Source organism: Glycine max, chromosome 1 (assembly GCF_000004515.6).
Source record: "Glycine max cultivar Williams 82 chromosome 1, Glycine_max_v4.0, whole genome shotgun sequence".
Classification (NCBI taxonomy): Eukaryota; Viridiplantae; Streptophyta; class Magnoliopsida; order Fabales; family Fabaceae; genus Glycine; species Glycine max.
The window spans coordinates 4,786,388-4,813,467 of record NC_016088.4 but is presented as its reverse complement, the minus strand read 5'-3'; the positions used below and the strand labels follow the sequence as shown (position 1 = coordinate 4,813,467).

The 27,080-nt window shown below is 30.8% G+C and overlaps 2 protein-coding genes and 2 non-coding genes across 5 annotated transcripts; 3 read left to right on the top strand and 1 right to left on the bottom strand.

The window, feature by feature from the left end:
* Positions 1 to 2,249: 2,249 nt before the first annotated feature.
* Positions 2,250 to 2,365, top strand: MIR395I (microRNA MIR395i). The gene has a single exon (NR_126745.1). It is a non-coding gene; the product is annotated as a microRNA MIR395i (primary transcript).
* Positions 2,366 to 7,780: 5,415 nt separating this feature from the next.
* MIR395H (microRNA MIR395h) lies at positions 7,781 to 7,893 on the top strand. Its single transcript, NR_126744.1, has one exon. It is a non-coding gene; the product is annotated as a microRNA MIR395h (primary transcript).
* A 10,115-nt stretch (positions 7,894 to 18,008) lies between these two features.
* On the bottom strand, positions 18,009 to 21,300 carry LOC106794547 (uncharacterized). 2 transcript variants are annotated; one of them, XR_005886440.1, is made up of 5 exons: positions 20,611 to 21,300; positions 20,450 to 20,533; positions 20,146 to 20,335; positions 19,530 to 19,690; positions 18,009 to 18,146 (listed from the first exon to the last, which is right to left on the bottom strand). XR_005886440.1 is itself a non-coding variant. In XM_041005203.1 (4 exons), exons 2-4 carry the CDS (start codon positions 20,299 to 20,301, stop codon positions 18,054 to 18,056), a joined length of 387 nt encoding a protein of 128 aa, XP_040861137.1. In that variant the 5' UTR covers positions 20,302 to 20,335; positions 20,450 to 21,300; the 3' UTR covers positions 18,009 to 18,053. The 2 variants fall into 2 exon arrangements, 1 of the variants encoding a protein (XP_040861137.1); XM_041005203.1 differs by having other exon boundaries at positions 19,530 to 19,667; positions 20,450 to 21,300.
* A 2,942-nt stretch (positions 21,301 to 24,242) lies between these two features.
* On the top strand, positions 24,243 to 26,386 carry LOC102669670 (uncharacterized). The gene is made up of 4 exons (XM_041005199.1): positions 24,243 to 25,115; positions 25,237 to 25,313; positions 25,484 to 25,546; positions 26,008 to 26,386. The coding sequence occupies exons 1-4, from the start codon at positions 25,071 to 25,073 to the stop codon at positions 26,153 to 26,155; spliced, it is 333 nt and encodes a 110-aa protein (XP_040861133.1). The 5' UTR covers positions 24,243 to 25,070; the 3' UTR covers positions 26,156 to 26,386.
* Positions 26,387 to 27,080: the final 694 nt, after the last annotated feature.

The following is a 27,080-nucleotide window of genomic DNA, read 5'->3' as shown; positions in this document are numbered from 1 at the left end:
CCAAATGAGTACAACAAAAGGGAGTGAGGGTTGTCCTCTATTATCTTCTTGGCAAGTAAATTAAGTCCTGCAAGTATAGTAAATGAAAAGTTCAAGTATTGGTTCTGTGAGATTATTTATTGAAATTCTTTTAATTAAATGATATGTTTTAATTTTATTTGAACGTTGGAACTGTTATTTTGGTCAATGGAAGCATTTCATTTGTATTAATGTTTTAATAACTGTTGAATCAATTGTATTATGCCATTTTAATGTAGTTTTGAATTTGTGTTTCAAAACTTTTGAACGCACGTACTTAAAACTTGGCTTTAATGGTTTTAATAACCCATTAAAGCTATAAGACTATATATATATATATATGGAAAAATGGAACTGCATAGTGATAACACAATGTGAGAAAGAAGTTAAAAAAATCGTGTTTTTTCATTTTGTGACTTTCCGAGCAATTTTGAGGTAAGTGGGGGTGATAGTTTATGGGACTCTTTTGTGCTGAGAGGATTCTGACTCATGTTGGAGAGCTGTTTTACCTTGAGGACGAGGAGGCTATTAACTGTTGCACACATTAGACAGTCGCTAAACATCTTGAAGAGAGTGACTTAGTCTGCAACTCAGTCTTGTTTTTCTGTTTGTCTTTTACATTTGCAACAATATTTTGTTTGTGTTTTTTTTTTTTTTTTTTAATGTTTGTATTTGATATCTACGTACACTAACAAGTTCCCAAGGAGGGACTTACATTTGGGAAAATAGCTGAGATTACTAACTAAGCTATTGAAAAACAAATAATTACTACAGAAATAAAATTATAATTAATATGTCTGCCGATTGAAACGAGTGCTAAAGCAAATAAATAAGAAATTATTTTTTGGATAATTTTAATGAACATTTGGAATGCTGAAAATGATTCTGACGATATAAATTATCTTTGGGATTTGATTTCGCCGAACTACTTCAATCATAATATTTAATCCAGTTACAACCTTAAAATTATCAGCAACCCACAAATTAACTCTAACTCAAATTTTTCAAATAGAAAAAGCTTAGGTTACTTGACTCCCTTGATTAGTTTAGTCAAATAACTTGTTTTAAGAAAAGAGTACAACTACATGTAGTTGCCACATAAGACTAATTAATGACATGGAAATTTACATAAATATCATATTATTACTTAATGATGATACTTGATGACAAGGATAATTGAAATTTGAAAAAAGTTTAAGAAAAAAAAAAATTTAAATGTTACACCAATAAATAAATGTAGTTATAATTATTGATGATTGAAATAAAATCTTAAATTTTTAAAAAAAATTAATGAAATGTATATATTGAAAGAGATGAAAAAAGAGAAATAAAAAATAATAAACATAATATTTAACGTGAAGAAAATAAAGAAAAGTATAAAATATAATAGATATAATGTAAAAAACATTGATAATATTGTTAAAATATTATCAAATATAGCACCTAATAAATTAATAATGATTTTAATGATCATGAATTAATAATATAATAATATTATTTTATACTATCATTCAATAAAAAATTATTATTGATGAGACTTTTAAGATAATTTTGTAAATGTTAATAAAATTAACATATATATATATATATAGAGAGAGATTTGCAATTCGTTGATAATATAAAATTATTTAAAGTTATTAGTATATAGTTTTTTTTTCTCATTCATAACATAATCTAAAATTTTTATTTTTCACAATAAAATAATATTCTAAAGCATTTAAAATGTTAAGAGTTGGCCTATATAAAACTACGCACAATTAGATATTTATAATATTTGATTGATGATTGACTTTATTGGCATTTATTCACTATAATTCAGAAAGGAGAATAAGAATACTTTTTACTTTTTTTATGAATACGCAAAGAAAGGATGCACTTCCCTTTCTCAAAATATATGTAACTACTTATATATAATTTATTTTCCCAAGCCTTAGTGTCTATGAAAATGACTAGAAGAGCATAAAAGGATCTTATATATGTTAGCTTTTATGTTATGAATCACTTTAGCAGCAACGAGCCCACTTCGCCACAGACTCCCCTATCTTGGCGTACATCCTGACCAGGTTCAGAGAAAGAAAGTACCTTCATTGCGTTGAATTCTTCATGTCCACATAAAATTCACATTTATTTTTATCAACTATCATGAAAATCTCCCCCATAAATAGAACAGTTTCTGTGCCTTTGTCTATCCAAGACAATTAGTAGAGAAGGTATTAATTCAGGGATATTTTCTGTTGGCTGTCTCCTGCAGTTCCTCTGAACGCTTCATGTGAGGGGCTAGCAAGTGTATACGTTATAATTTAGCCTTCTTCAATGAAGTGTTTGGGGGAACTCTTGGGCTCAACCAACACTGCAAAGCAAAAATGAACCAATATTCATTTCATTCAGAATCATTGCTATTCTGCACAATCTATTATCAATATTCATTGCACAATAGGAAATTAAGCATGCACGCAATTTTACCTTCTGCACGAAAACCACTTATATGTATTCTTTCTCTATGCTATCTAGCTATTATACTACCTTCAAAATTCTCTCCGCATTATGTTTTCTCTTATTCACATAGATCAAAGATTTGGTTTTTCCTTAATGGCTTTTGGCAAGTACTATATTACTATGACTTGATAGTCGCGTTGCACCATTTTGAGGGAAATTATTTTGATCGCTCAAACTGTTGTATATCTTCATGGAGTTAAGTTTGCATGCATAACATGGTTGTCAGTTTGTTGTACACACGTCATATATATGATTTTGATGTGAGTGAATGAATGTGAGACAACTGATTTTATGTCAGAATATCTTATTCTTGTGGTTATGCTTGAGAAGAATGTATGCACGTTGCCTATATTTTATGTTGATTTAAGTGAACTTACCCATGAGGCATAGCAGACCAAGACACTCGCAAAATTGTTACCAAAAAAAAGGTCATTCGCAATTGATTTTGGAGGCATTCTCACAAAAGAAAGAGAGGTATGACTAGTTGGAGGAGTCACACCAATAGTGCTAGTTTGAGGAGCTATCCTTTTATTATTTCTTCTAAAATTAATGTAATAGTGTAGCCAGCTAGAAAGTATGTTTTGTTCCCTTTCAATTCCTTCCCTTTTTTGGATGTACATGCATGCAGTTGATTATGGTACACTGGATTTGATTTCTTCTGCGACAGTCATCTCACTTTTTTGTAACACTATGATGTTGATCTTATTTATTGGTTATAGTTTCATAGGGCACATCATCTGTTTTCTTTTTTTAACAGATTTATTCTGTTATTTATATGTTTTGATGTGATTTAGTAGAAATAAATTATGTTGATGCTTAATTAAATGTCGCACAAAATTTATACACATTTTTTATAAATAAAATTATTGAAGAGCTTTAAAATTTAAAACTAAATCATCTCCACGTTGTATTAGCAGTTAGTGCCATGTAGCGACATAGGATTGTCACAATCTTCAACAAGAGGATGAAAGTAGCGCGACAACATCCTCCTGTGACTCCTCACTCCTTGATTGCAGATCTCCAAAGAAGAAAAAAGAGAGAATGAGGGAAAGAGTTAGGTTTTTAAGAAACCTAGGATAAGTTTTTGTTAAAGAAAGTTGGGCTTACAGATACTTAAAGTTTAGTCACAAAAGTTAAAGAAACTTTAAAACATTTTAAGTTTGAAATCCCATTTCGAAGCCCAGTAACATTTCTACAAAAGAATATTTACTTTAGGTTAAAATATATTTTCTTTTCTCTTAAATATAAAAATATTTAAAAAAATTTCCTGTAAAATTATTAATACGTTTTTCGTTTTTACAAAATTAAAATATCATTTTTTGATACGGGCGTAAATTTGAATTTACTGAACATAGATTAATGTAAAAAAGTAATGCACGTCAATTAATTCGGATGTCTAAAGGAAAAAATGTCACATTTTAATTTTAGGAGGAAAAAAACATATTTTAACTTTTATTTTATTAAAACAAAACAAGACAAGTAATAGGATTTATTATCTTTTTTGTCCCTAAACATTTTAGAATTTGTTTTTAATCCTTAAACTTAATAACAGAGATAAAAAGTAAAGATAGAAAAATAGTTAAACAACTAAAAGTAAAAAGTAAAGATGAAAAAAATACGTTAACCAATCAAAAAATGTTAAAAAATTCTAAAACATTTTGAAATTAAAATGATAATAAACCCAAATAACAGCTAAAAGAAATAGAAGAAAACATTGACCTTGTATTTGAATTAGGAATTTCAAAATTTCAGGGAATTTGAAATGTTTAGGATTTAAATTGCTTTGATTTTAATTTCTTTCATTTTTTTAAATGCTTTGTTTAGATAAATCAATTCAAATTTCTTCAACTTTAAATTTTTTGTTTGGATGGGGTAATTCAATTTCTTTCATATGCAAAATTTCAATTTTATATTTTAAATAGATGAAATTTTAATACTAAACTTTATAGAAAACAAACACAATCTAATTTTGAAATATTAATTAAAAAATATTTTTCAATTTTTAATAATTCAAAAATATAAAATATTGATAATTTTAATTAGGGTTGTTTTGCCTGACCACAACCAACGATGTTTTTAAATCGACATCAATCAAAGTTATTTTTTGATTGACACTAAATAGATTTTTTTTGTCAAAGTATGCTGAAAATATTTGTCAGTTAACGTCAGCTGGAGCTATTTTTCGCCTAATGTTAGTTGAGTCTATTTTTCAACTGATATTGGCTATGTTTTTTTACCAACGTTGGCTAGGGTTTGTTTGGTCGACACAGGCTAGGGTTTTTTTGAACAACATTGGTCAAGGCTATTTTTAGCCAACATCGGTCTAAAAAATCCTAGCAAGCGTTGACAAAAAAATCTATCCAATATTGGCTAAAAAATAGCTTGATCGATGCCGACCAATAGAACTTGCTTGATGTCGGTCGAAAAATATCATTGGTCAACGTTGACCAAAAAATCCCTAATCGAAGTTAGCAAAAAATAGCCCTGACCTATGTTGGACAAAAAGCCCTACCCAACATCGGCTATAAAATAGCCTTGACTGATGTTGACTAAAAAATAACTTTGATCGATGTCGATTGAAAAAACTCTAATGGATGTTAACTGTAAGAATCTAGTTGATGTCGACTAAAAATAGTCATACCGATGTCGGTCAAAAACACCTGGTTGGTGTTAGCAGAAAAAACCCTAGCTAGCATCAACCAAAAAACCTAGCTAATGTGGTTAAGAAATAACTCTGGCTGATGTCAGCCAAAAAACCTTAGTCGATGTCAGCAAAAACAATTCTAACCGATGTCAGCTAAAAATCTAGTTGACATAAGCCAAAACACCTTAGCTAACATCGGTTGAAAAATAACCCTAACCGATATTGGCTAAAAAATAACTTTGGTTGATGTTGGCTGGAAAAATCTAGTTGACGTCGGCTGAAAAATCCTAGCAGGTGTCTACTCAAAAGTTAGTCATGACCGATGTCAGTAGAAAAAATCTAGCCAACGTTGGATAAAAAAATCAATGGTCAACATCAACTGAAGAAACCTAGATGACAATGACAAAAAAAATCCTTTGCCAACGTCAGCAAAAAATTCTGATGATTGACGTCAGTGAGAAAATAACACTAACCAACATCATCTAAAAAAATCTTAACCGATATCGACAAAAAATAGCTTTGGTTGACATCATACAAAAAAATTATGACCAAAAAAACATTGGCCAAGGTCAGTGAAAAACAACTTATGTTAATGTCGACCGTAAAAACTTTGGTCACCCATAGTTACGAGTGTTGAGCGAGAAAGTGTCGCGAGCAAGAACGTGAGTTAGAGTAAACATCTTTGAAAAGAAAATATCAAATTCTATATTTTTTGAGAGAATTTGAAATCTCACTGTTTTAATCAATTAAAATGATTCATAAAAATACCAAAAATTAAATTTCCTCTCAAATATTCTATCCAATCAAGCTATTTTATGATCAATTATTTTAAATTTCTTGAAACACACTACGAGGATGTCGCACTATTTAATCATGCATGGAGCAATTGTAGTGTGGGTTCACCAGCATATATACATGTATATAAGGGGAGTTGCCACATCTTACTACATACATTGCCCTTGAATCTTAAAATATCAAGTTACAACTCAACAATGACCGCTAAGGGTCCCACCAACTTTGGTACATCAACTATAGTCCTTCAAACACAAAAAATATCTTAAAATAAGCTTTTGGGAAGATTGGGGATAAATTAAAATTTTATTTGAACATTGTTTGTCTTATACGATTAATTAATTAATCATTTTTGCGTATCAAGTGTTATTTTGTTTTATGAATAGAATCCTAAAAATTTCACTTGGAAATATTAAATAAATTTTAATAATTTATATTCATATTATAGTATTTAAATAAATGTTTACAGAATTAAAATTACTTAGGAATTGAAATTCGTAAAATATTTTATTATATTCATTAAACTTCAAAAAATCATAGTTTCGCTAGAAGACTATAGTTCCCAATTTCAGTTTAATTTTAACAGAATTTTCTGAGAACGTTGTATGTGAAAAAACAATTTTTCCATTGACCCTTTATTAAATACTAAAATCTTCATAACTTAATCAATTTAACTAAAAATTAATTATAAATTCTTTCAAAACTGATCAAAAAAATTATTAATGATTAAAATAAAATATTTTAATTATGAAATTAATTTAAAATGGCTGAAATTACAGTTTTGCCCTTCTTTTTTTTTATTCAATTTCACTAAAATATTTATACTTGGCTTATTTGAATTCCAAAATTCTTAAAAAAGCCAAATCTGAATTTTTTTTACCATGAGTTAATCTATGGTTATCATAATAATATTACTTTTAGAGAAGTAAAATTACTATTTAACCCTTTTCTCATTTAATTATGAATATAATACTGAAAACTATGGTAGATTTGACTCTTAAACTTTAATTAAGCATGTTTAACACTTGCCAAAGTTTAATTTAAAACTTCACTTAAGCTTATGAATATTTGATTAATGCTTCTCGGTTCTTATTTTTTTCCCACTAAAGTGATCTCTAGAAGCAACTAAAGTACTATATCTGATGAAAATGAAAAAGAAATATTGTTAATTTAGTGAACAATATAATTTTAATGTAAGGTAAATACCTTATTAAATTTTTAAACTACCATTTTAATAATTTAAATAAGAATTTAATTTATTAGACCAGTAAATAAATGTAATCATCAAGATGGTATTATTGAAATGAAATGAAATCCTAAATAAATAAATATCATCTTAAAACCTAGTGAAAATGTTAGAGTTGGCCAATATTATCAATAAGGCACAATTGGATATTTATAATATCCTATTGGTGATTGACTTTATAGCTACGGATTTATTAACTCTAATTCAGAAGAAAGAATAAGAATAGTTTTTTTTTACAGTTTTTTATGAATAGGCATATATAGAAAGTATGCATATTTCCCTTATTTTGCATATGTTTTGCCTAATGACTGGAAGGGCAAGAAAAGATCTTATGCTAGCTTTAGATGTATGTTTTGAATCAATTTAGAAGGAACGAGCCCATTCCATCTTGGCGAACATCCTGACCAGGTTCATAGAAAGAAAGTACTGTCATTGCGTAGAATTGTCCATGTCCACATAAAATTCGCATTTATTTTGATCAATTAACATGAAATTCTCCACCATAAATACAACAGTTTCTTTGCCTTTGTCCATCCATGACAAATAGTAAGAAGCATTTATAACTAATTCAGGGATTAATTTTTCTGTTGGCTGTCTCCTGGAGTTCCTCTGAACGCTTCATGTGAGGGGCTAGCTATTATAAACGTTATAAGCCTTCTTTCAATGAAGTGTTTGGGAGAACTCTTGGGCTCAACCAACACTGCAAAGCAAAAATGAATCAAACCCATTTCATTCACAAACATTGCTATTCGGCACAACTTATTATCAACATTAAAATTGCACGATAGGAAATTATGCATGCAAATTTACCTTGTGCACGAAAACCGCAGGTATTAATTCTTTCTCTATTACCTTCAATACTATCCACAGATATACTAGCATTGATGAACTGTTTTATTTCCTTCTTTTTCCTTTTTCAGTTATTTTATTTATACTAATTCTTATATATATATAAATATATATGATCCAGGAATCTATATGATATCTAGAGACGTGTCAACCTTCCACATCAGTTCTGTTACGGAGGGCGAACACCTTGTCCTTGACAATTGTACTTTCTAACAAACACGTTATCTCTATTTTATTAATATTCAAATGTATTTAAATATCTTTGGTAGTTATTAACTTATTTATAACGTCACACGTTAAGGTATGATTATCTTTTATCTTTTATCTATAATAAGCAAATGTTTATCTATAACATTATCTATAAGCTCCCGACTAGTTGAAAATGATATGCTACAACAGTCCCTACACATAAGGATCAGCAACTTCATTCAAATAATACATCCAACATTTAATTTCTACACAACTTGCTCTCACACTCATGACAATAAGCCTGTGTTCCCCTCTCTCTCTTGCTCATACGAGTCTTATTAAGTGTATATTTATTTTCCTTTCCTTACTGGACAAAAAGAGACAAAAAGAAAGAAAGGTAAAATAAGATGATTGATAAGATGAAAAAAGATTATATATATATATATATATATATATATATATATATATATATATATATATATATATATATATATTCTTTTTATCAAAATCTGGAACCGTGACACGTCAAAATGGACATGATTGAGTGGAGTCTTAAATTTCACATGTCAGCTTAGACAGAGGGAACTTGCAAAACAAATTTTATGCAGAAATACAATTTCTCTTCCTTTTAATTTTTCAGTTTAATAATTTTTTTATAATCACTAGCAGCCAACTACTGCAGTCGTGAATCGAGAGTCGACGATAAATTTTGACGGTTCTCAAATACATCTCGCACAATTTTGCATATGTGAAAGTACTTAAGTGAAAAGCTTAAGTGATACTTATTTACGTATAAAAGCATTAGATGCAAGTTTTCTATGAAAAGCTTTTGGATGAAATTACTTCTTAATTGCGCGTTGGAGCTGAGCTTTAAAAAGCTTTTGGATGCTATGTTTGGAAACATATTTTCAATGCGTCTAAGTGGGAGTGAATATACCTATTTTCTCATTGGACACGATCAATTTGCATAGCTCGAATAACATCATTAATCTAGTTATCAAAGTTTAATAATTGTTGTTATTATCAACACTACGAAATTTTTAATTATGAGCTTGACAATTTTCTTGTATTTGATTCCAACAGTTGTGAGCATCATAGGTGCATTTGTTTCCACATTTCCATTTTAAGCGCTGACATTGCCCCACTTTGACACTACTTCCTACCTCTACCATATTTGAATTGAATATTGAAACATAAATCTACACTTTCAAATCTACTATTGCATCCCAATTATAACTATGCTATGATGTATGTGTGTTCTAGCAACTTTAAAGAACTATGCTTTTACCAACTAAATTAGGATTGTTTATGTTCCTTGCATGTTGCAAGTTATGATTGACCATATTTTTAAGTGATATATAACTTTTAACATTATCAAATTATAAATATTTTGTAATTTTTTGTTTAATATATTATATTTAAATTATAAAAATATTATTTTATTATTGATAGTTCAAAGATTGTTGGACTATGGTTGGATCATTGATCCTTGAACATATTACATTAGTTCAATAATTTGTTCGTTTTTAAAACATTGACTAAAATTAATATTTAATATCAATAGTACATGTAACCTTTAAAACTGATATTTGTAACATGAATAACCAAAATTGAACTAATTTAATTTTTTTATAATAAAAATGAATATATTATTAATTTGAGATCAAACTTCTTACAAGATATGGTAGAGTTTAGAAACAAGAGACAGATACAACGATCAACATTTCAGGTAAAGGAAATCACGTGAGAATTTATATAACTCAAAAAGGATTGAACGTAACAAAGCTCAACATACAACCTAGGTCTTCATTTGAACCCTAAAACTGGCGCACATCCAGGTCTGCATTTGGACCTAAAGATGACGTACTTGAGAGATGCAATGTCATTGGTGTTGGTGGTCACTTTACCATACAAATTAGCAGCAATACACAGTAAATTGGAATAATCCTCCATTTGCAATAAAATAAAATAAAAGAACCAAAACCCAGAGGAATGACCGAATGAGGCACACCTAGCATGCGCATAACACCAAAGCCATATCATCTGCACTTATATAAGTACAGCCAAGCAATTCCTCCATGCCCTAAACACAACAAAAGAAAGCAATCCCACCACTTATCATATATAGTGGCCAATCTCCCTTTCAAGAACAAGCAGGTGGAATTACTTTTTCTTTTAAAAAAAGTATCCTCAATGACGCATGGCTATTTGAGAGCGCACTTTCCAAAACTCAACATATTATAAAACTTCATTGGATTTTTAGTATTGTTTTTTTAAGCTATTTATATCAGTTATAAAAAAAATATGGTATTTTAATTAATGGATATTATTTTTTGGCTTAATTATTAATTTGATTCTTTTATTTATTTAGAATGTTCAGTTAGGTTTTTTTAGTTTTGAAAGTTCCAATCAAGTCTTTTATTTTTAAAATGTCTCAATGTAGTTTAATTTTTTTAAATGTCTCAATGTGGTTATTTTTGTTCAATTGAGAATGACCATGTTAAGTTGGAAATTCTTGTAGAAAGGATCTCTTTGAGATATTTTAAAAAATAAAGGATCATATTGAAGCATTAAAAGACCACATTGAAGTATTTAAAAAATAATAAAGAAGTTGATTAGAACTTTTAAAAATTAGACCTAATTAAACATTAATTCTAAATAAATAAAGGAATCAACTTCATAATTCAACCTAATTTTTTTACTTATGGTGTACGTCTATCATAGATTAAGTCCTCTTACTTGAGGTTCAAACTAGGAATATCCCTATAATATAGAAAGCTTTTTATTTTAGTTCTTAAAACAAATATTTTGGTTTTAGTAATTTAAGAATTTATTTTGTTTTAATTCAATGAACACATAACAATGGTCTTGGTAGTCCATTAATATGTCAAGTCATCAAGAAATTTGATTGTACAGATACATGTAATTTTTTTTGTATTTATTCCTCAAGACTAATTAATATTGCAAGATTTAAAAATTTAATTTACTAAAAAATTATATGCATTTATCCTATCTCATTCCTTCGTGACATAATAAGTCAATCAAATATCATTAATGTTGTTACATGAAAACAGAGACTAAAACAAATTACATCTATAAAGGACTAAAAAAACTCTAAAAGACTAAAATTAAAAACACGACCATAATATTATCTAAGCCACTATATCTATATGTGAAAATGACTTGGAGGGCAACTGGGCAAAGAATCTTATTATTATATGTTAACTTCTGAATTACATAAGCAACAACGAGCCCACTCCATCAGAGATTTCATATCCCCATTTGGGCTAACATCCTGACCTAGTTTAGAGAATAAAAAAAAATACCTTCATTACGTATAGAATTCTCCATGTCAACATAAAATTCACATTTATTTTCATCAATGATGAACACGAAATTCTCCACCATAAATAGAATAATTGTTGTGCCTTAGTGTACGTATCCAAGACAAGTATAGAGAAGCATATGTTACTTTCAGGGATTTTCTTTTAGTTGTCTGTCGGAGTTCCCCTGAACGCTTCAAATATTGATGGACTAACTAGTCTAAAAGTGTACCCGTTATAGGTCTTTACTTTGTTGAACTTGAAGTGTTTGGGGGAACTCGTGGATTCAACTAACATCAAAGCAAAGATGTGATTCGAATTCATTTCATTAATTCCCAAACACAGCTTTAATTAATTATTTGACTAGCGTTTGAGGGCAGTCCCATGTTCAACACAACTCAAGAAGCATGCAAGTTAATTTACCTTGTACACGAAGACCACACAAGTATTCTTTCTGTAAATATCATGCTAGCTTTATATACTACTATATTTACTAGTTTACTACCTTCAATTCCTCACCGCATGTATTCTTCTTTCTTTGGTTCCATTGTCAAAGCTTTATGAGAATTTGTTGAGCAGAACAAGTTCAGCTGAAAGAGAAATTTCTTAGATTAATCAGTACATCTCATGATTGGTCTACTGGTCATCAAGTCAACTGCAGTCAAAATTCTTTGAATATTAATATTCCTACCACCCATTTTCTTACAACTCACTTTCACTTCATTTTTCTCTCTATTTCTCTTTATATTTTTCATCACATCATATATCATATCTATTATTTTTTTTCTCTATTTTCTTTTTTCTTTCTATCTCTCTCATCCATTTCTCCAATCCACCTCAAAAAATGATAGATATTTATCATTATTCTTTTCTTTTTTTATCAACAAATGTTAAAATTAGTTTTATCAAGAGAGAGGAGATTGAACCCATAATTTTTTTCCTTCTCTTCTTCCGAAACCATTCAACCCACTTTATATATCTCCTATTCAATTCCTTAAAAAAATGGAAATAAAGATCTGAAAATTCCTGAGCATGCATTTGCCAAAAAGACTTGCTTTCTTTGTGCCAATTTAATTAATTAATTGATCACCTATACATTCCCCTTAATTTGAACTTAGGTCAAGGAATATCATTTTCTTTATAAAGAGTATTACATGATAAACTTAAGCGCAAGCAGCTATTAGCTTTGGAGGCTAGGCTAGCTTGCCCTTATTAATAAGGAACGGCTATCCATGTGAAGAACAATAACAAGGTTTTAAATTACCTATAGTTGTCTAATAAGGTTTTACATTGCTGTTGTAGTTACAGTTTTATCGTGACGTACCTTCGATATTATATGAATACATTAGATTAGGCTCCAAAAAAAGTATTTAACTTTCATTCAAAGTTGGCAAAAAAGATAATGCAGCCCCACAATTGCGTTTACGGTGACCCCAGAAACCATGATGTTGCTTTAAGCATTGATTTCGCTCTTCAATTAGTTGTTGAGTTTCTTAAATTTAATGTCATAAATGCGACACATTTCGATTCTTAAGTTTAAAAAACCATCCCAACAGCAATGTTGGCATGTTGCGATGTACTTAATTTGCTGAAATTAACCAGGAAAGATTATAGCTTTATAGGGGAAAGCACACGGCATACTATATACTAAGTGCAGCTTTTTTAGACATTCACTTCTAGCATCCACCTCCATATTGTTGGGGATACGAAGATCACAAAAAGGAAGATACGATGATGCACTATTGCTGAAGAAGTTTATACATAAGCACGCTAAGAGACCTTCGGGTTTTACTTATATTTGGGCTTGTGATTTTGGCTTAATTAATGCTTAGATTTCTTAATCTATGTAACCTTGTGGAGTGTGTGAGAGAGTAATAAGGGGCGAGTTGAGAAGTTTGGATCTAACTTCATGCTGTGAGTTCTCATCGGTAATTTTCACATTCGTTAAACCTTCCTTACTTGAGAATCTCTAGAAATTGCTGCTTTTCTTTTTACCATACTTGTGTTTGAAATTTATGCTTAAATCTTTATTTTTGTGAAAATTTGTTTAAAGGTGTCAATTGAAAGGATTCTTAGATTTATTAAAGAAAAAAAGAGAAAAAGAAACTTAAAGTCTAATATAATATGGTCAAACGGCTGTAAGTTAATTACTTGGGCTGAACATGCTATTATATAACCATAAAAAAAATACTAGCATGCACCCACTCTAGCATATTATTTTCAACATACTCTTTATTGTTAAGAGTTTCACTCATGATTTATGTGATTTAACATAGTTAGTATTACTATTTTAAAAGGAAAAGATTGTAGTTCAAGGTTAACTAAACTCATTTTTATGCAGAAAAAAACAGGTTGGAATTTCAAATAGATAACAAGTACTAAATAATTCTAAAATAAAGGATATATAGTAAATTAACAGTCTAATTACCCATTTTACTACTCAATTATAATTATATAACAAATTTTACTGTTCAGGTTTTTTTCCGCATATTTTACCATCATGCTTTCAATTTTTCCTGCATTTCAAACAATTTTTTTCTCTATTTTTATCATTTTTTTTTTCAAAATTAGCACATTTTAATTATCATCGTATTAGTAATAAAGTAACACAATTTTACATTTTTTTATACTTTTTTTAGGGACACGCCAACATCGCTAAAATGCACCAAAGTTAAAAAAATATGATCATAAAATGTGCACCAACTAAATTTAGGTGGTAAAATTTATAAAATGATGATAGTTGAGTAGTGAAATGTGCCATTGATGCAATTTTAGATAGATTTGGTGTTGGATCAAAAACTCAATCTATTAGTTATAATACTACTAATTTGTTTTTAAAATAAAATATTCAAACATAAATTAGGTTACTTTAAAATCAATTATAATCAAATTAATTTTACAAAAATAATTTGACTAAAAATTAATTTTGCAAATGCACGTTCAAACACACTATAAGAATTAATCTTGAATCAACAAAATTACCTTGGAATACCAATAACACGAGTTTAAGTAAATGATCACAGATTTAGTTTTATGTTAAGAAATTAATTTTGATTATAAAATTGAAACAACTTTAGCTAGTACCAAGTAATTGGTTTGAGAGATATTAAGTTGCATCTTCTTAAGAAAAATCCTGAATTTGAGTCTTATAAATGAAAATTAAAAAACATAATTAAAAAAATATCCAATAAAAAATGAATAATAAAGTTCTTTAACAAATATTAATCATCATCAAAGTTGGTGATAATTTACAACAATGTTTGGTTAGATAATTTTTATATTAAATATAAAAAATTTGTGCTAAATGTTACTACTAATTTACTTTTAGAGAAAAAAAAACATTTCAACCATCAAAATCAACTTTATAAAAGTCAATCTCTTTTAAAATCAGTTTTCCTGACTCAAAAACTTAACACACTAAAGTTGGAGCGCATTCCATAGATCGAGCCACTATACTGTTCATCATCATGAACCTAGTCGAAAGAACGGCTACAAAGTATTCATTGGTGACTATGTGAGTAATTCGAATATATAGCATTTTGGTACCAATAATATGCATTGTGCGGTTTCGGAATTAACATTCTTTTTTTTTTTTTTTTCTCTTTCCTTTGCTTTCTTATACTGATTTTCTTTTTGGATCCCGTTTTCGCTTTATACCATCTGTATATGGAGCTTTTGTTCCTAGCTTTCAGGAATCGATGCCATGCAAGGACCATCTAGATTTTGGAATGCACCATTAAGATTTTAGACTAAAAGAAATTTCGCCAAGTTGATCGTTGACAGAACAAGCCAGTCTTGTATATATTCCCTTTTGTTGACTACTTAACTCTGAATTAAAATCTTATAACAAGAACGAATTTGCTACTAATTGATTTATATAAAAATAAAAACATCAGTTATATATCTTTGAAAAAATAAAATAAAATATATACGAAAGTTAACTAATATTCATTACTCTAACTACTAAAGTATATAATAAATGGTTCTTTTTTCTGCCTTTTGTGATATTTAAGGTTCTTTTTAAAAAAAAATACTACAATTATTGTATTCTATAACAGTAAACAAGGAACAGCACTCAAATTATTAATATTTCATGGTTAACATAATGATACTCCCACGTGATAGCCAAATTTCAAAACTAGCTAGTGCAATCAGCATTATAAAAAGTTAAAAACAACAATACCTTCATAAACTTTATGACCCCTGCATGGACATGTAGAATATTTGGAGAGCTTTCGGCCGGCCACGTCAAATTAAAGTATTTTCCATTCTTCATCTGACCCTAGACACTGACCAGGTTCAGCTATAGCTATATATATCAACATCGTGATTTTTAGCTCTAGTGGTCCTCCTTCATGTGGTAGTGGTAGCACACCATCATGTGAAAGAACATTACAAGTTTTTGCAATAAATGGTAGAACTCATTGATCTCTACGGCTACGTTGTACATTGAAACACAAAAAGCATGAAAATGTGGAATGGAAAGTCAGCTATCCCCTAGAGTTCCTCTGATCACTTCAGTGTTTGCTTGCGGCTTTACAAAATTATAAAAATTCTCAAAGTATGCATGATCCAATGAAGTGTTTGCGGGAACTCTGGGTGCTAACTGATATTGTCTCTAGGTGTATAAGTTTGAGTTTAAGTTTCTTTTCTTCTTTTTTTTTTATCTCCTGTTTCAGTTGGGCTATTGAAATTTGCATTTTCAGATATTTATGTGTTGGCAACCGAAAAAATAAAAAAATATTTTGATGGATAAATTATTAATAAGTTGGTTAAGATTGTGACAAAAGACCAAGTCAATGGACAGTGCATTAGAAGCATCAAAAGAAAAGATAATGATTTCTTAAAATAGGAAGCTAAGTTGTGCAATAGTTGTATTAGTCGATTTCAAGTCAACTGAATACGGATCAGCTATATTGGTTGAATTTGGTTCATCCAGTTCAACCGAATTCAAGCCATCTGAATTGGTCTAGCTTGACCAGTCGAATTCAATTCATTCAGGACTAGTTCAACTAGTTCAGCCGAATTCGAATAAGCTAACTCAACCAAATTCAAATCGGCTAGGTCGACCAAATTTGTTTTGGCTAGTTAAGTCGGATTCAGCTCAACCGAATTCAAATCAGCTAGTTCAACCAAATTCAAATCAACTGGTTCAATTGAATGAGGTTCAGGTAGAACCAACACTAGTTCAGTTGAGTTATGCTCAGGCAGGACATAATTTACAGGTCCATTCGAATTTCACTTAACAAGTGCCATATAGCCCATTCTCAACACAATTAAGTACAATAGCCACTAATTGCCCAAGGGGAAGGTACTGGATGAGTTATGAATTAACATAACATGCAAAATGGGCTGGTCCAATTGGCTAAATGGCCATCCAGTGTGGTGGGACATATTGGTATGTCGTATGTTCTGTCGAATACAAGTATTACGGTATAACTACACAAACAAATAATTATGCATGTGTTAGATGTACTACAGGAGGCACAAAATACATGTTTGCAAACATATTGATGATGGTTTGGTGAAGCCTCCATGGAGTATTATTCCACCTACCTTAGTTGATCAGCATGGATTTCAACCTATGACCTTATGTGAGAAGCAATCAAAACAGTTGTCATGCACAACACGGCTCAGTTAGCAACTTCTTTAATGATTTCCTAAGCATGTTAGCCGAAACCATGAAAAAGTGTTTCGGCATTCAGCTGAAACCGTTAACCAAGTCGACATATAGCAAACCTTATCCTAATTGGATTGAAAAGATGAAGCCTTTGCAAATGAGTTTTATAATTCCAAATTTTACAACCTTTTCTTGCGAAGGTGACAAGTCTATGGTGGAACATATCAGCCGATTCATTTTTCAATATGGAGAGGAAAACCAAAATGAGTACCATAAGCTTCAATTGTTTCCACTATCTTTAACAAGAAATACTTTCACTTAGTACTCCTCTTTGCCCTCTAATTTAGTACAAAGTTGGGTTGATATGGAAAGGGTCTTTCATAATCCACTACTAAAAAAATAGCTTTTTACGACGGTTAATAAGTGCATTTTCCGACGGTTGTCAACTGTCATTGTTTAAAACATCGTTAAAACAAAATCAATTTTTACGACAGTTATTATAATAACCGTCTTTAAATGTATGAATCTTTCAAAGACGGTTATTAACTAATAACTGTCTTTGTATGTTGTGTCAGCATTTACATTCAAAGACGATTATTTAGTAATAACCATCTTTGAATGTGAAAACCAGAAACCTTTTAAAGACGGTTAGTATGAAATAACTGCCTTTAAATGTTAAAAGTATAAACTTTGAAAGACAGTTATTTCGTAATAACCGTCTTAGAAAGGACATCAAAAGTGAGAAATTATTAGACATTAAAATTAATATCCAGACATTAAAATTGATATCTAACTTAGTACGTACTAAAATTATCAGACATTAAAATACAATTATAGAAAGAACATACATATATCAATACCAATTAAAACAAGAGTTTAATAGATATGAACAGTTAGTGTAAAAAAAATTACACTGTTACAAAATAATACAAAGTCTGACCTAGAGCCCCCTATTCCAACAATATCCCTCTGCAAAAAAGGGAAACAAATATTATTATAAACAAAAATCATAAAATTAATGTTCTTGAACAGAGAACAATAATAATGCTGACAATGTCCTCAAGCATGGAGAGCGAAAGACAAGTTTCCCAAGCATCATAGATCTTGGTGACATGAATTACAAGGTGAGAAGGATTAGGGGCATAAAATTAATGTTATTTGAATATATTAAAATAATTATATTGAATGAGGGCATTTTTAGGAGTCATTAATCAATAAGAATTTTTTTAGCTAATTTGATTAATTTAAACATGGACAGACAGATATCACAAAGGACCGGCACCTAAAGTTGCTAATTTTATTTTAATCTATACACAAACTTTTAATTAATTAATTTATTTAAATCTATCATATTTTTTCAAAACTAATTAATATGATTTATTAGAAATGTTGTTGTATGTGTGTGAAAATGAATAACTGGAGTTAAATTAGATAATTAGAGGAGTGTAAGATTAAATTAATTAATTAGGTGAAGGTTAGAGATAAAAAAATGTTAGAGAAGTGTAAGATTAAATTAATTAATTTTCTCTAACTAAAATGTAGGGGTGATAGAGATAAAAAAAATTATTTACACTTTATTAATATAACTATGTATCACAATATAAATTATTTACTGTAAAATTTAAATGTAATTTATTATTCCAAAATATTTATAATTGGTTTTGTTTTGGGTTCCTATTAAGCTGATCATGGCCCACACCAAGTATATGTTTTTTCTCTAACTAAAATGTAGCATACTTTATCATCAAGAAGGCTAGTAAGTTTCTCTAAAACACTAGCATGGCATAATATGTTTTGTTCGCCAATTGTCTTGCAAGAATGAATAAATTGGATGTAGCATAATATGTTTAGCCCAGTAAGATTTTCATTCTCACTTTTCAATAATGAAACGATAATAAGAAACGGAATATTTTAAAAAAAATCAGCAGTTCCACGAAATATTTTCAAAAAATAGTAATATTAAAACAATAATAAGAAACGAAATAAAATAATTAGCAGTTCCACGAAATATTAATGTGAAAATTTATTGTAATTTTTATAATTACATTTCTAAAATTTCATAAAAAATATTGAAAAACATTTTTATTTTTTTAATAATATTTTTTAAATTTAATTTTATTATAACACATAAATGTTTTTAATTAGTAATTTAATTTTCACATTACATAAAATAAAATAATGTTATTTTAACATACTTGATCATCAAATCAGCAACTTTAGCAAGCCCATACTCTAGAATACCAACTACCTAAAAAATGACATAAATTACAGGAAAAACAAATTTACAACAGCACAACAGGAATAAAATAGAATGTTCCAAATAGAGTACGAGAATATAATGTATTAACTTACATCCATTGCCTCCAGAACTGTTTGTAATTGAATCCCATTCACATTCTCAACTTCTAAGTGATACTTGACTTCAACTTGATTCAAATCCACATCAAATCGTACTGCCTTTTCCATAAAGTTCACGAGGACCTCTTGAATCTACAAACCCAAATCGAATTCCTCTAAAAACAATCACAAACTCAATAAAAATCACAAACTATCCAACCATCATTTACTATGGCACAAATCACATGAATTGATTGTATTGTCAAACATATCAACGAAAATATAATTCAACCACAAAATCGCATTAAGTGTTCCCTACCCAGTTTATCATCACCAATGACAAAAATTGAAGGTGATATCTTACACAAGGGGATCAACATCTTATCTTGTTGGAAATAGGAGCATTTAATGATTATTATTTTCCAAGTAGCTTAGTTACTGAATATTTCTACGCACCTCAACAAGGATAACTTCAAAACATCCATCCTATGTTAGAATTGTAGAAATCCATTTTACTTATATTATCAAGACCAAATCCTAAATCCATACCCCTAAGGAAAGAGACAAATGATTCAGAGATTTACAACATGCAGTAGAAGGAGCATTTAAAAACATTACAGCAAAAGCTTACATCAGCAGAAAGTGGATCCACTAACTCCAAGCCAGCAATGTCCAATGAATGAGAAGAGGCAAGACTTCCCCACGGCCAACATGGACCATGGAAGGCCCACAACAATGTTATGTTTTCCCCCACAGCTATCATAACTATTTTGCGTGTGGGTTCCATTGATTTCGATCCACATTACTAGCACTGCAGAAAGCTGAAGAAAATTGAGGCTTTAGCTAAAACTAGAAATGAATAGCAACTGTAAAGTAAGCATAAATACACAAAAGGAAAGTGAAATTTTAAGATTTGGCACTTCAACAAGCATTACCTGAGCAACAACAAATCCATTGATACTATACCCAGGGACAAAGAAAATATTATCAACTACCCCATTTCCAAAGCCCAATTCAACCTGCGAGAAACACAACGTTAGAAAAATAGTAAGCACAATATGCAGAGGGAAAAATTGACACAAAATTGACCACAGACCTTTCCCTTTTAAGTGAGAGTTTCACGATCCCCGGACACTTCTTCAAAATTGACACAAAACCCACCTGAGCCCACGCTGGAACCCTAATCCTTAACTCCTCCGCCGTTCTCCACAAACTCCTTGTCATCTCCCTCCAACCTCTGCTCACCATCGCTGCCGTTAACAGCCTCGTCGGCGGCAACTTCCTCAATACTTACCATAGAAGATTCCCCAACAAACCAAACGAATCCAGATCATCTTCTTCAGACCGCACATCGACGGGCTCCGACAGGTCGAGCCTGCCAGCTTCGTCCTCGTCGAAGGAGAGAGCGCGGCGGAAGTGAGACAGCGGGCAGCGGGAGGCGGAGCCGGAGGAAGGAGCGGAAACGGCGGAGAAAGAGGAGTGGGAAGGGGTGGCGGAAGAAGCGGAGGTGGGAGTGGGAGCGGTCTTGCCGGTGCAGTCATGGCCCTTCTTAGGGAGGCCGCAACGGCCGCAGTTGTAGCTGTTGTGCTTCTTGCTGACAGTCCTTGATTCGGAAGTTCTAGGGGTGTTGCGAAAGCCCTGCCGAGAAGGTCAAACTCGACGAAGAGGCTGTGGAAGAGATCGATTCAACCAGGGGTGCCATGTGGGCACGACTAGGGTTCAAGAAAAAGCAAGAGGTGCTGCAACCACGCTTAGGGTTAGAAGAAGGCAAGAGGGTTCAGCGCGAAAGGAGAAGTTGAACGGGTTGCGCATTTTGTTTATAATCCAAATGATTTAAGACGGTTTTTTTATAAAACCCGTCGAAAATTGAATTATAAAATGCTCTTATATTCATTATAATTACAAAAATGCCACCGCACTACTTTCTAAAGCGGTTTCTAAGCAACCGTCGTAGAGCCCATGTCGTAAAATGCTGTTTTTGTAGTAGTGATCATTTTTATAGACCCCAACCTAAAATCATGGTAGTTGACTTATTAAATATGGAACAACAAATGGATGAGATGGCTACTAATTTCAAAGAAAGATTTAGGAAGTTGAGTAGCAAATGCATGGTATAGCTTATAGGAGTCAAATATGTTAATATGGTCATAAGTAACATGCACCCTCAACCAAGAGAAATGTTGCTTACAAAAGATGGTTAATACTTGAATCACCTGACAACCAAATTGTCTTGGATTGAAAAAAATCATTACTGAAAAGCAACAAGGAGGATCTAATTGAGAAATCATGTCATACTTGGACTATATTGAAAATTACAATAAACTTTGATAAGCAATCAGTTATCCCTACAATTTGGTAGCTAAAGTCATGGTAGTCAAATTTGTTATGGGAATGTTGTCCAAATGCTATTAACGGTAAGGAGTTTCAGCTTAGTTGAAAAAGGTGCAGTTGATTTGACATCCGCGGTTACTAATGTGGTGTAGTGTTTGGCTTACCATTTCCTACATTAAAAGGTAAATGGAAATAATTAATGCTTGGGCAATGAAAACAAAAGGTAACACCTATTGAATAAGACAAGGTTGGAGTGTTCTGGATCGACTGAAGCTGGGGGCATATAGCAGTGTTATGCTAACATTGTGAGTCTACTTTCTCTACAAACTAGTAGAGATAAAGTTAGGAGGCATATAGCATTTTTAGTAAAATATTGTAAGTCTACTTTCTGCAAACACATTAGTTACAGAAGGTCCAAGGTTTCACAGTCGAACCATATTTGCTTGGAATCAAAGTAACATGCAGTAAATGTTCCCTCAAGTATCGGTTGGGAACCAAAGCAATTGACAAAAGGATAATGTCAAAATTGATGAAGAGCCAACAATAAGTAAGAGGCAGCCATAAGTACAACAACATAGTACCAATGATGGTAGCTTATGATGTAATGCATCTTTCAGCTTCCTCTTATTGTCGTCAACCAAAAGATACAGGGGGGATTTGTTGGCAACGAAAAAAATAAAAAAGATATTTATGGATAAATTTTTTATAAGTTGGTTAAGATTGTTACAGAAGACAAATTAAGTCAATGGATAGTGCATCAGAAGCATAAAAAAAAGATAACGGTTCCTTAAAAAAATGAAGCAAGTTGTTCAACAGTTTGGAATTCAAAATGCATAATGGGGAGTTGTTGGAGGTTACAAATTATGACTAGAAAAAATGAGTAGCAATTGCAAGTCATGATCTAATAGGAGGATTTACCACAACTTTATAAATTGTCCATTAACTTCAAGATGTATTTGATTTCTTAGCCTATAATAGGCCTTGTACTTCAAATTTTAGAAACACACAATCAATCCAAAACACAAGTTTATTTTATCCTGCACTTATTTTATCACTTTCATTTAAAGCTTTCCTTGATTGCTTTCCTTTATAGTCTTTCAACCATTACCTTTCACGCAAAATCATAAATTATCCGTTTTTCATTCGCCTACATCAAGCGCTTTCCGAAGTGGCTTGGGAACCCATAGTTAAGAAGCAAATTCCCCTTCTTGGCACAAATCGTTTGATTATTTTTGGGATCTTGTCAAGATAAGACTAGTCGAAATGTATTTCGGTTGACTTTGAATTTTTAAGCGGCAATACTATGTTACTACAATGTTTTTTTAATTATGGGTAAATTATACAACTACTTATGAGATTTTGTAAAATTTCACAAATTCTCTCTTCTTTTATCCAATCTTACATTAATCTTCCTTATTTCTTGAAAAATATACTTTAACCCTCCTTTAACATTATTACAATAACCCTTCTTTGTTTTTTGAAAAATATACATTGACACTTTAAAATAGATAAGTGAACCCCACAAAATTGATAATTTTCAATCAATTTCAATCAATCATAAAGAAAGTGTGATAAAGAGAATATCAAATAGGATATCGATACCATTCCTTATTACTTTATTACTACTCTCAATAGGTAGAATCAACCATAATATATTTTAAATATTCTTACAAATTTTTAAATAAAGTACGTGCTTAAATAAACACAGGTGTGTTTTAGTTTATTTTTAAAAGATCAACACACCTTACCACATTTTTAAAGGGCTTTTTGTTAAAAGAGAATGACTATTTTTTTAAAAAAAATTAAGTTGAAATATACATGAATAGGTCATTCAAAGAAAATTATTAATTATATTTGCTTAAGCCACATTTGAGTTTTTGTCATACCCACATAGAAGCAAATCAAGGGTGTTGATTGATTGTCTAAACATGGATCATCATCTAGGGAAGCTTTGCAAATATGGGAAGCTCTTAACCTCTTTTCCCTTTTTCTTATTTTTATTTTTTGCAAACGCTAGCTGTAGGCATCTCATTTCCTTAGTTGTAGTTCTTGTTGTCATTATTTTGAATGATATAAAAAAACTATAAGTGTATAGATGAAAATGATATTAATATATTAAGAGTTATAAACGTTGTTGAAGGTAAAGTAAATTATTTGACACGTCAACACTACTAAAAAACTTACATTTTACGATGCACATTATAAAGACGGTTATGAGGAACCGTCTTAAAATGTGACACGATGTCAATTTTGTAATTAAAGGAAATTAAAACTACGACGATTTTATGTAAAACCGTCGAAGTTTTAATTTCCTCTAATTACAAAATTGCCACCACGTCCTCTTTTAAATCCCTAGTGTGTGTGCCCTCTTCTCCATTCCTCTGCACCAATGTTGCTTCCGCTTCCCCTCCTCCTTCCGCCGCCTCTCCCAATTGTTGGAACATCCTCAAATATGCCATCGTCAATGTTCTCATCGAAGCCACTGCCTTTGCCGGTTACACCTCTTACGGTTCATTTTCCTTTGTTTCCATTTTATTATTCATTTCCATTTTTGGTTTTGTGTTTTACCTGTTTGGTGCTCAAGCTATCATAACTAAAGAAAATAATGCCATAAAACATGTGGGTAAGGAGTTATATCAAATTTCTTGTTTCTTACATTTCCTAATTCTAAAGTTTAAGTGCCTCTAAAACAAATGGCTTATGAACATATATGACGCATGTAGCCACCGGTGTGAATATGCAAATATTCCCTCTCAACAATGGAGGAGACAGAGGACCGGGATATCATACTCTTGGCAATCCTACTGGTATTTCTCCAATTTTTGTGACTTTGAGAATTGAGATAGTTGTTTCTTTTTCTAATTTTTTTTCTTCTCTCTCACCTTCTTTAAATGATTTAACAATATATTGATTTTTTCCTGGTGACGTGAGTACATGACAATGAGACACTAATCAATATATTGTATAGTGAATTCATGACTTGTTGGAGGATATTTGTTTTTTCTTTTAGTTGTAGCTATGTTAGAGCTAACCAATTTAACTAAAGCTTTCAAGCAGTTTTTTCCTCCCCTTTTTTGCCTTCCTTTCCTCTGATTTCATTCTCCATGTTAAAGTCTTCATATAAAACTAACAAAAGGTTATTGAGAAGGTTCGTGGTTTTACTTTTCTAGTGAGTTGCCTGAATTTTTAGGAAGTACTTGTAAATGTGTTGATTAAGGAGGCTATATGCGCTCTGATAAGGGCCCTTGGAAGGATGCAAAAATTATGAGGGTAGGCCTGCAATCCATTTTATTTTGCATTTTCCCCTTGCTTCTCAACTTAGAACTTTAGTTGATAATTCATGTACCATGTATGGATCTAGATTCCTAAACTTACTGTTATGCAAATGCAGATGGTTCAAAATGGTGATCACAAATGTTCAAAAAAAAAAGTGTGTCACAAGGTGAGGAAGAGAAAGAAAATTCTAAGGTGAGATAGCTCATTCTAAGCTCTTCGATAATACATTTTGTTTTCATTTAGTTGCGCCTCGATCTTCAAATGCTATAGCTTTTCGCATATCATTTTGATATTCTAGAGACTATCTGTGCTTTCTGTCATTTTATGAAATTTTGGACTAATAAATGAGCATACATGTCTAGGAACACAAGACTTCCAAATTGGAGGCAAATCATACCCCCTAGCTTTCTCCAGTTGTTGTATAGGTATGTTAAATATCCATTCTACACCATTATGCAGATATTGTGTAGTATCTTTTGGTAGTTTCATATGGCCTTAAACTTATGGCAAATGTTAAGGCCATGTTAAGGAATTAAAAATGAAATGTTTTTATTTTAAAAGTATTATTAATACATATCACTTATGACTTTCAATGCACTTCCAGTGTGATTTTTAATTAATTTTTTTATTCATTAATTCTTTAACATGTACAACTATACTTTTAGATATTCATTAGCTTAGTTTATATGTTATGTGGAGATCTCACAACAGGTAGGTCCATTTGAGCATTAGTAGTTTTTTAGATCCCTTGAGCTCCCTCATCATCATGTTATTCTAGTTTTTGTTTCCTTACTTTTAAGTTTTGGTTATAAGTTGTTTTGAACACAAAATAAGCTAATTTGACCAGACACTAAATTATCTTTGGATTTACATGATGGTGGTGCAGGTATTTTATCTGGAGGCATGTGAATTTGGAAGTATCTTTGAAGGTCTTATTCCTGAAGATATTAATATTTATGCAACCACAACTTCCAATGCAGAAGAAAGTAGTTGGGGAACATATTGCCCTGGGGAGTATCCTAGTCCTCCCCTAGAATATTCAACTTGCTTGGGTAATCTGTATAGTGTTGCTTGGATGGAAGACAAGTATGTGCATAATAAAGAATCATAGTCAGATCATAAATGAGATTAGTCTGAATATGTGATGATACTTATATACTCATGATCCATGCAATCACAATGGAGTAGTTCAATGCCTGTGACTAGTGTATTATGTTTGTCTCTATAAGAGTTGTATATACTAATTGTTTGTATTTTGAAAAGCTTTTTATGGTAAAATTATATTTATGTTTGCACTTACCATTTTTTTGTTAGATCAGAAGAATTTTATTTTATATAAGTAATGTAAATTTTTTAGGGATTAATTTTAATTTTCTTTACTTGTGAGCAGTGACAAGCACAATTTGTGAACATAAACTCTGTATCAACAATATAAATTGGCAAGTTCTTATTGCTAACTTGATTTGATTTTTTAAATTAGATGGATATAAATTGGAGAATATAATTCAATAGCTTGATTGCTTAGTTACAAGTGAGATTTTTTTTTTTCTTAATTTAACTCTTGGTTTAATTTTATGGGTGAAACATTGTGTTAAGAAATGTGTGAATGATGTCTTCTTTGCGCTTGTGCTTACAAGTTAAAGAGAGGACTATATCGGGAGATTCATACTATGGCTCTCACGTGATGCAGTATGGTGATGTAGGGCTTAGCAGTGATGTTCTCTTCCATTATTTGGGTATAGATCCTGTTAATGATAATTTCACTTTTGTGAACAAAAACTCCTTATGGTCACCTTCAAAACCAGTCAACCAATGTGATGCTGATCTCATCCATTTTTGGGATAAGGTATCTTGTTTGTGCAATATCTGTTATGTTAATGTTGTGAATTAAGTGTTTGATCATGTCATCACCAGTGACAACCAATGAACATATGTGACGAACTGATAATGGGAACAAAC

Coding starts and splice junctions, on each gene's coding strand:
- LOC106794547 (XM_041005203.1), bottom strand. CDS start 20,301: ATGGAACCCACACGCAAAATAGTTATGATAGCTGTGGGGGAAAACATA. Junction 19,668..20,145: donor TGGATCCACTTTCTGCTGAT/GTAAGCTTTTGC, acceptor TTGGGTTTGTAG/ATTCAAGAGGTCCTCGTGAA. Junction 18,147..19,529: donor CAGTTCTGGAGGCAATGGAT/GTAAGTTAATAC, acceptor CCTTTTTTGCAG/AGGGATATTGTTGGAATAGG.
- LOC102669670 (XM_041005199.1), top strand. CDS start 25,071: ATGCGCTCTGATAAGGGCCCTTGGAAGGATGCAAAAATTATGAGG. Junction 25,116..25,236: donor AGGATGCAAAAATTATGAGG/GTAGGCCTGCAA, acceptor ATGCAAATGCAG/ATGGTTCAAAATGGTGATCA. Junction 25,547..26,007: donor TTTCTCCAGTTGTTGTATAG/GTATGTTAAATA, acceptor ATGGTGGTGCAG/GTATTTTATCTGGAGGCATG.